Below are 9984 nucleotides of genomic sequence, written 5' to 3' on the forward strand. Positions count from 1 at the left end.
TATTTCGATGACACCAGCTATACTCAACTAGGCCGATCATCATGGGTGGAATCACAGAAAATCTCCGAGGGAGAGCAAGGAGAGGCGCACACTGCAGTCATTAGTAAAACTTTCTTCTCGAAAACCGAAGGGTAATGTCATCATTCTCTGCGGGGTTCATTTACTTACATAAATAGTGTGGGAGCAGCGATCTTTGTTTTCTTCCACGCCAAGCCAATCCCAATAAAACAAGGTGTTCCTGAAAACAACTGGCCACGCAAGCCTCCTTACTCGTCAATATAAGGAGACGGTGACGGGCCTAGAGCATGTTTCTGCTTAACTCGTCAGCATGAACACGAAGGTGAGTCCTGAAAACAACTGATTCAGAGCACACACATGAATCCTTGCACCCTGACACACACACACACACACACACACACACACACACACACACACACACACACACACACACACACACACACACACACACACACACACACACACACACACACACACACACACACACACACACACACACACACACACACACACACACACACACACACACACACACACACACACACACACACACACACACACACACACACACACACACACACACACACACACACACACACACACACACACACACACACACACACACACACACACACACACACACACACACACACACACACACACACACACACACACACACACACACACACACACACACACACACACACACACACACACACACACACACACACACACACACACACACACACACACACACACACACACACACACACACACACACACACACACACACACACACACACACACACACACACACACACACAATAGAACACACAGTCACACACACACACTACTTCTCTCATTTCTTACAAAGCACACACACACACACACACACACACACACACACACACACACACACACACACACACACACACACACACACACACACACACACACACACACACACACACACACCTCCACATAACCAACACAATAAGTACACCTGAATTCCACCCTCCAAACCCTCACTGCCTTACATGCGCCATAACACCTCAAGGAATCGGCGTGCTAACTAATGTTTCAGGCCACTACCACCACCCATGCTGACGCAGCCTTCCTCCCGCAGGTTATTGTCTCCGCCGTCCTGGCGGTCCTCTTCGCTGTGGTCGTCGCCGACCCAGAGCCCAAGCCCGAAGCTGAGCCCGGACGCTTCCGCAGCTATGGTGGCTATAAGAACATAAGAACATAAGAACGCAGGAGTCTACAAGAGGCCGGTAGGCCTGTACGAGGCAGCTCCTTTGACCCTCAGCTCCCGTGTATCTAACCCCACCTAATATCGCTGTCCATGAATTTATCTAATCTATTTTTGAATGTGACAATTGTATTGGCACTCACCACATGACTGCTAAGCCTATTCCACTCATCCACCACCCTGTTAGTAAACCAGTTTTTGCCTATGTCCCTGTTGAATCTGAATTTATCCAGTTTAAACCCATTACTTCGTGTCCTACCCGGTTCTCTTACCAACAAAACCTTATGAATGTCTCCCTTATTAAAGCCCTTCATCCATTTATAAACCTCGATCATGTCTCCACGCACCCTTCGCCTTTCTAGAGAATGCAAGTTTAACTGTTTGAGTCTTTCCTCGTATGGCAAGTTTCTCAACCCCTGAATCATCTTAGTCATCCTCCTCTGCACCGATTCTAACATTCTGATATCCATTCTATAGTAAGGTGACCAGAACTGAACCGCATAGTCAAGATGAGGTCTAACTAATGCTAAATATAGTTTGAGGAAGACTTCGGGGCTTCTGTTGCTTACGCTCCTTGAAATAAATCCCAGTACCCTATTAGCTCGATTTCTAGCTTGAATGCATTGTGCCCTTGGACGGAGATCAGAGCTCACTAAGACCCCTAAATCCCTCTCGCACCCAGACCTGCTTATGAGAGTGTCATTTAAGCAATAGTTATGTGAGGGGTTGTTCCTACCTACACTCAGAATACTGCACTTCCATACATTGAACTCCATCTGCCATTTATCCGCCCAGTCATACAATCTGTTGAGTTCACCTTGGAGAATACTAGCGTCCCGATCCGACTCAATTACTCTACCGATCTTGGTATCATCCGCAATTTTACTAACATCACTACTAATTCCTGTATCTAAGTCATTGATATAAATAATAAACAAAAGTGGACCTAATACCGAGCCTTGTGGGACCACACTAGTAACACATCCCCAGTCAGATCTTTTACCATTAATTTGCACTCTTTGCTTCCTATTGCTAAGCCACGCCTTGACCCAGTTCAAAACTTTACCCTCTACTCCGTGAGCCTGTAATTTAAGCAACAGTCGTTGGTGAGGAACTTTGTCAAACGCTTTACTAAAATCAAGATAGATTACATCATAATTTTCATCTCTGTCAACCGCCTCAAATACTTTATTGTAGAAGGAAGGCTATGGCGGCGGCGGCTTTGGCGGACATGGGGGTGGTTACTACCGCGGAAAGAGGAGCGCCGATGCCGACCCAGACCCTCAGCCCGAGGCTGAGCCCGGACACTTCCGCAGCTATGGTGGCTATGGCGGTGGCTATGGCGGCTATGGCGGTGGATACGGACACCGCCACTTCGGAAAGAGGAGCGCCGATGCCGACCCTAAGCCCGGTCACTTCGGAAGCTTTGGTGGACGTGGCTTCTTTGGTGGCGGATTCCGCGGGGGCCGCGGCGACTACGGCGGACACTATTATGGATAAACGAGCCAGAGGCTGATTCCTAGCCAGGCAAATAAACAATATATTTATAATTATTTCTTTCATTTTACTCCGTCAACAAACGTTGCAGATCATCGGAAACCCAGCCATGAACTTGGCGCTTAAGATTCTCGTTTATAGCAAATCTTAAGAAGGAACGCCGGCGGAAGACCATCCGGCTGTGTAAGGCCTTCGGGCTTTGCCAGCCAAACAGACAACACGGGCCCAAAACCCTTTTTTTCTCAGAGAAAGCAGCTGCTCACATTGATGCCTGGAAGACCCTCGATCCACTTCGTAACGTGATACACATCAGCAACAAAACATAAAGGTTAACAGTAATAAACTCAGTAATTAACTAACAATTAATTAATTAAATAACTAACGGTAATAAACGGTAATTAAACTATTGCATTCATTTGGTCTCCGCAAGGCGACAGTCCCTACGAAGGTCGGTTTAGGGGCTGTATTACAAGTCCAATCCGAGAAGTTTCGGGTCACTACAGAGTTATTCATCCCGAACTCTGTAAGGACCCGAAACTTTTAGGATTAGACTTGTACTACGTCCCCTAACCCGACCTTTGAAGATATCCGAAACTTCTCGGGATTAATTTGTAATACGACCCCTTGAAGATCCTGACGGGATAACCTGATGGCATAGGATATAGCCACAATATGATGTAGTGATAAATAATTTAAAAAAAACGAAATATATAAAAATAAAACAAAAAATATTAGTAACAACAAAATAAAACAGAATAATAATAGAATAATAATCATAATATAAAACAATAATAAAATTTAATATAAAATAATATTGACGTGATAAAAAAAACAGTAATAATAAAAATAATTAGAGATAACAAATAAATTATAATGAAGAAAATAATAAAAACAATATTAATATCAATATTATTAATATTAATAATAATAATAATGATAATAATAATAATAATAATAATAATAATAATAATAATAATAATAATAATATTAATAATAATAATAATAATAATAATAATAATAATAATAATAATAATAATAATAATAATAATAATAATAATAATAATAATAATAATTAAAATATTAACTATAATTATTAAAAATAATAAAATTAATAATAATAATAATAATAATAATAATAATAATAATAATAATAATAATAATAATAATAATAATAATAATAATAATAATAATAATAACAAAAATAATAATAATAATAATAATAATAATAATAATAATAATAATAATAATAATAATAATAATAATAATTAATAATTTCCATAATGACAGGATGGATAATCAAAGTATCACAAAAAATAATGTATAAAAGAAATAGTGTAACAAAATAGAAATTGTGATATTAAACAAATGGTATTCAAAATCATTACATGGAACTTTAATATTCATGATGAAAATCTTATTAAAGAAAATCATGATGAAAAACATTTTACTATTGTTTGATAAATCTTTTTTTTCTTGCTAAACCCAATTAAAATGTTATGAATATAATATTAGTAATAGAATCATTAGAACTATGACGGAGAGCATTTGTGCGTGTGTGTGTGTGTGTGTGTGTGTGTGTGTGTGTGTGTGTGTGTGTGTGTGTGTGTGTGTTCAAGTATCTTAAATAGATGTTAAACATTATCATAACTACTGCATCAAAGAGGCAGTAGGCTATTTGTTTACACGTAAACAATTACACCAACGTAAAAGTTGTTATGATCCAAACTCCTGACTCCTTCTTTTAGAATCAGGCGACAGCGGTGGCCTTCAATATCCCGCCGATTCCCCGACTTCCTTGCAGACTAGTGGCTATGCGGAGCCGCCACAGACGCCTATATAAGGCTGCAGTGCAGAACCACGAGCATCAGTTCCTGCTTAACTCCTCAGCATGAACACGAAGGTGAGTCCTCGACAGAACCGACTCAGCGCCCACACCTGCCACACTCCACGCTGACACACGCAGGCTTGAACACCTAGTCACACACACACACACACACACACACACACACACACACACACACACACACTAACACTAACATATTCAAACACACACATCAGGGTAAGCACTTTCAATAGTTGACCAACAGTCACCACCTTACTACTTCTGTCATTTCCTACAAAGTACACAAGTACACCTGAATTCCACCCTCCAAACCCTCACTGCCTTACATGCGCCATAACACCTCAAGGAATCGGCGTGCTAACTAATGTTTCAGGCCACTACCACCACCCATGCTGACGCAGCCTTCCTCCCGCAGGTTATTGTCTCCGCCGTCCTGGCGGTCCTCTTCGCTGTGGTCGTCGCCGACCCAGAGCCCCAGCCAGAGGCTGAGCCCGGACGCTTCCGCGGCTTTGGTGGCGGTGGCTTTGGCGGCTTTGGCGGCTTTGGCGGACATGGCGGTGGTTACTACCGCGGAAAGAGGAGCGCCGATGCCGACCCAGAGCCTCAGCCCGAGGCTGAGCCCGGACGCTTCCGCGGCTTTGGTGGCGGTGGCTTTGGCGGCTTTGGCGGCTTTGGCGGACATGGGGGTGGTTACTACCGTGGAAAGAGGAGCGCCGATGCCGACCCTGAGCCCGGTCACTTCGGAAGCTTTGGTGGACGTGGCTTCTTTGGTGGCGGATTCGGTGGTGGCCGCGGCGGCTACGGCGGACATTATTATGGATAAACGAGCCAGAGGCTGATTCCTAGCCTGGCTTTGCCCGCGGCTGTGGCTGCGCCAGTGCATTCGACGGGATACAGACACTTTCACCGCGGGTGACAATGGGCAACGCTTCACCCGACGGAAGATAACGACAACAACTAAGGGTTACTCCTGTCAAACACAAAGAAACAAATAAACAATACATTTCTAATTACTTCTTTCATTTTACTTCGTCAACAAACGTTGCAGGTCATCGAAAACCCAGCCACGAACTTGGCGCTTAAGATTCTCATTTATAGCAAATCTTAAGGAACGCCGGCGGAAGACCATCCGGCTGTGTAAGGCCTTCGGGCTTTGCCAGCCAAACAGACAACACGGGCCCAGAACCCTTTTTTTCTCAGGTAAAGCAGCTCCTCACACTGATGCCTGGAAGACCCTCGATCCACTTCGTAACGTGATACACATCAGCAACAAAACATAGAGGTTAACAGTAATAAACTCAATAACTAACTAACAATTAATCAATTAAATAACTAACGGTAATAAACCGTAATTATACTATACGTTATGATTTGAACGGCTGAGAGTCTTGTTAGACAGGTTTAGAACACAACAAGGGCTGAGCATCAAATAGTAAAGCCCGTTTCTGTCGAAACTAAGACAAGCAGCCGATAACCGATTCAGGAATACCTTGACAATGGTTCCTTCAACTATCTATTCTGCTCTTCTTGTTGCTGGCGGAGACAAACAGGCTTTGTGGCTTATTCATCTATCCCTTGCCTTAACCCGGTAGCTGAGGGGTCTTGTTACTTAGGTTAGGTTAGGTTAAGTTAAAGGCCCCTCTAAGTAAAATAATGAGAAAGAATCAATACTCACGCAAACCATTTCATAATATATATAAACGCATGTGTGATCAGTTTATGCATCATCTATTTTGGGAGGTTTATATCATGGCAGAAATTTGGCCCATCGCTGTTACACGGTAAAGCCGCAAATTTGGCCTGTCGCTGATCCCGGGTTATGTGATTTAAAGTTCCTCTACATCTTTTGAAGCTTCTGCATTATAATATTTAATTTACTATAACACTTGTAAAATTTGTTCAGAAATGAAAATAATTATAAATATAAACATGTACTCACCATTCGTCACATTATTTGAAAAAGACCCTAACTTCTCTAAGGTTCAGATACACAGTGGCAAGAATTTAGGGTTCGCGTGAGTGCCGGCGACGTCTCTCGCCCAGTGTGCAAGGCTGCCCCCACTGTGAGTGATCCAAAGATTACATTGCCTTCATTTGGTCTCCGCAAGGCGACAGTCCCTACGAAGGTCGGTTTAGGGCTGTATTACAAGTCAATCCGAGAAGTTTCAGGTCACTACAGAGTTATTCATCGAACTCTGTAACGACCCGAAACTTTCGTGAACTAATACGTCTAACCCGACCTATATCGAAACTTCTCGGGATTAATTTGTAATACGACCCCTTGAAGATCCTGACGGGATAACCTGATGGCATAGGATATAGCCACAACATGATGTAGTGATAAATAATAAAAAAAAAACGAAATATATAAAATTAAGACAAAAAATATTAGTAACAACCAAAATAAAACAGAATAATAATAGAATAATAATCAAAATTTAAAACAATAATAAAAATTAATATAAAATAATATTGACGTGATCAAAAAAATAGTAATAATAAAAATAATTAGAGATAACAAATATAATTATAATGAAAAAAATAATAAAAACAATATTGTTATCAATATTATTAATAGTATTATTAATAATAATAATAATAATAATAAAATTAATAATAAGAATAAGAATAAGAATAAGAATAATAATGATAATAATAACTACAATAATTACAAAAATAATAATAATAATAATAATAATAATAATAATAATAATAATAATAATAATAATAATAATAATAATAATAATAATAATAATAATAATAATAATAATAATAATAATAATAATAATAATAAAATTATAATAGTAATAATAAAAGTAGTAATAATAATGATAGGAATAATATTAATAACAATAATAATAATAACAATAATAAAAATAATAAAAATAGTAATAATGATAATATTAATGTGTGTGTGTAATAATAATAATAACAATAATAATAATAATAATAATAATAATAATAATAATAATAATAATAATAATAATAATAATAATAATAATAATATTAATACTGTTTTTGTGTGTGTGTGTAATAATAATAATAATAATAATAATAATAATAATAATAATAATAATAATAATAATAATAATAATAATAATAATAATAATAATAATAACAATAATAATAATAATAATAATAATAATAATAATAATAATAATAATAATAATAATAATAATAATAATAATAATAATAATAATAATAATAATAATAATAATAATAATAATAATAATAATAATAATAATAATAATAATAATGACAGGATGAATAATCAAAGAAGTATCACAAATAATGATGTGTAACAGAAATAGAATAACAAAAATATAGATTAATTGTGATATTAAACAAATGGTATTCAAAATCATTACATGGAACTTTAATATTCATGATGAAAATCTTATTAAAGAAAATCATGATGAAAAACATTTTACTATTGTTTGATAAATCTTTTTTTTCTTGCTAAACCCAATTAAAATGTTATGAATATAATATTAGTAATAGAATCATTAGAACTATGACGGAGAGCATTTGTGCGTGTGTGTGTGTGTGTGTGTGTGTGTGTGTGTGTGTGTGTGTGTGTGTGTGTGTGTGTGTGTGTGTGTTCAACTATCTTAAATAGATGTTAAACATTATCATAACTACTGCATCAAAGAGGCAGTAGGCTATTTGTTTACACGTAAACAATTACACCAACCTAAAAGTTGTTATGATCCAAACTCCTGACTCCTTCTTTTAGAATCAGGCGGCAGCGGTGGCCTTCAATATCCCCCCGATTCCCCCGCTGGTACGCCCCGCCCCGACTTCCTTGCAGACTAGTGGCTATGCGGAGCCTCCACAGACGCGTATATAAGGCTGCAGTGCAGAACCACGAGCATCAGTTCCTGCTTAACTCCTCAGCATGAACACGAAGGTGAGTCCTCGACAGAACCGACTCAGCGCCCACACCTGCCACACTCCACGCTGACACACGCAGGATTGAACACCTAGTCACACACACACACACACACACACACACACACACACACACACACACACACACACACACACTAACACTAACATATTCAAACACACACATCAGGGTAAGCACTTTCAATAGTTGACCAACAGTCACCACCTTACTACTTCTGTCATTTCCTACAAAGTACACAAGTACACCTGAATTCCACCCTCCAAACCCTCACTGCCTTACATGCGCCATAACACCTCAAGGAATCGGCGTGCTAACTAATGTTTCAGGCCACTACCACCACCCATGCTGACGCAGCCTTCCTCCCGCAGGTTATTGTCTCCGCCGTCCTGGCGGTCCTCTTCGCTGTGGTCGTCGCCGACCCAGAGCCCCAGCCCGAGGCTGAGCCCGGACGCTTCCGCGGCTTTGGTGGCGGTGGCTTTGGCGGCTTTGGCGGCTTTGGCGGACATGGCGGTGGTTACTACCGCGGAAAGAGGAGCGCCGATGCCGACCCAGAGCCTCAGCCCGAGGCTGAGCCCGGACGCTTCCGCGGCTTTGGTGGCGGTGGCTTTGGCGGCTTTGGCGGCTTTGGCGGCTTTGGCGGCTTTGGCGGACATGGGGGTGGTTACTACCGCGGAAAGAGGAGCGCCGATGCCGACCCTGAGCCCGGTCACTTCGGAAGCTTTGGTGGACGTGGCTTCTTTGGTGGCGGATTCGGTGGTGGCCGCGGCGGCTACGGCGGACATTATTATGGATAAACGAGCCAGAGGCTGATTCCTAGCCTGGCTTTGCCCGCGGCTGTGGCAGCGCCAGTGCATTCGACGGGATACAGACACTTTCACCGCGGGTGACAATGGGCAACGCTTCACCCGACGGAAGATAACGACAAAAAATAAGGGTTACTCCTGTCAAACACAAAGAAACAAATAAACAATACATTTCTAATTACTTCTTTCATTTTACTTCGTCAACAAACGTTGCAGGTCATCGAAAACCCAGCCACGAACTTGGCGCTTAAGATTCTCGTTTATAGCAAATCTTAAGGAACGCCGGCGGAAGACCATCCGGCTGTGTAAGGCCTTCGGGCTTTGCCAGCCAAACAGACAACACGGGCCCAGAACCCTTTTTTTTTCAGGGAAAGCAGCTCCTCACACTGATGCCTGGAAGACCCTCGATCCACTTCGTAACGTGATACACATCAGCAACAAAACATAGAGGTTAACAGTAATAAACTCAATAAATAAGTAACAATTAATCAATTAAATAACTAACGGTAATAAACCGTAATTATACTATACGTTATGATTTGAACGGCTGAGAGTCTTGTTAGACAGGTTTAGAACACAACAAGGGCTGAGCATCAAATAGTAAAGCCCGTTTCTGTCGAAACTAAGACAAGCAGCCGATAACCGATTCAGGAATACCTTG

The 9984-nt window shown here is 40.4% G+C and overlaps 2 protein-coding genes and 2 long non-coding RNA genes across 14 annotated transcripts in view; 2 read left to right on the forward strand and 2 right to left on the reverse strand.

The window, feature by feature from the left end:
• Window positions 1-328: 328 nt before the first annotated feature.
• Window positions 329-2801, forward strand: LOC126996297 (uncharacterized). The gene is made up of 2 exons (XM_050856675.1): window positions 329-340; window positions 2468-2801. The coding sequence occupies exons 1-2, from the start codon at window positions 329-331 to the stop codon at window positions 2768-2770; spliced, it is 315 nt and encodes a 104-aa protein (XP_050712632.1). The 3' UTR covers window positions 2771-2801.
• Window positions 2802-4620: 1819 nt separating this feature from the next.
• Window positions 4621-9984, forward strand: part of LOC126996110 (uncharacterized) — a 19406-nt gene continuing 14042 nt past the window's right edge. Inside the window, exons 1-2 of one of the 10 annotated variants that reach the window (XM_050856302.1) lie at window positions 4624-4667; window positions 8889-8999. In XM_050856302.1, coding sequence (XP_050712259.1) covers window positions 4656-4667; window positions 8889-8999 — 123 coding nt within the window. In that variant the 5' untranslated portion in view covers window positions 4624-4655. Of the gene's footprint in view, window positions 4668-5025; window positions 5137-8390; window positions 8521-8888; window positions 9000-9984 lie in introns of those variants that run through there. The other 9 variants (XM_050856308.1, XM_050856303.1, XM_050856307.1 and 6 more) reach the window with 9 other exon arrangements.
• LOC126996117 (uncharacterized) overlaps window positions 4674-9984 on the reverse strand; it is a 99495-nt gene continuing 94184 nt past the window's right edge. The window contains exon 3 of the long non-coding RNA XR_007750988.1: window positions 4674-4861. This is a non-coding gene — a long non-coding RNA (uncharacterized LOC126996117). The remainder of the gene's footprint in view (window positions 4862-9984) is intronic.
• The window catches only part of LOC126996116 (uncharacterized), a 19466-nt gene continuing 14582 nt past the window's right edge, over window positions 5101-9984 (reverse strand). For both annotated transcript variants that reach the window (XR_007750987.1, XR_007750986.1), the window contains exon 3: window positions 5101-5797. This is a non-coding gene — a long non-coding RNA (uncharacterized LOC126996116). The remainder of the gene's footprint in view (window positions 5798-9984) is intronic.

Source organism: Eriocheir sinensis, chromosome 9 (genome assembly GCF_024679095.1).
Source record: "Eriocheir sinensis breed Jianghai 21 chromosome 9, ASM2467909v1, whole genome shotgun sequence".
NCBI lineage: Eukaryota > Metazoa > Arthropoda > Malacostraca > Decapoda > Varunidae > Eriocheir > Eriocheir sinensis.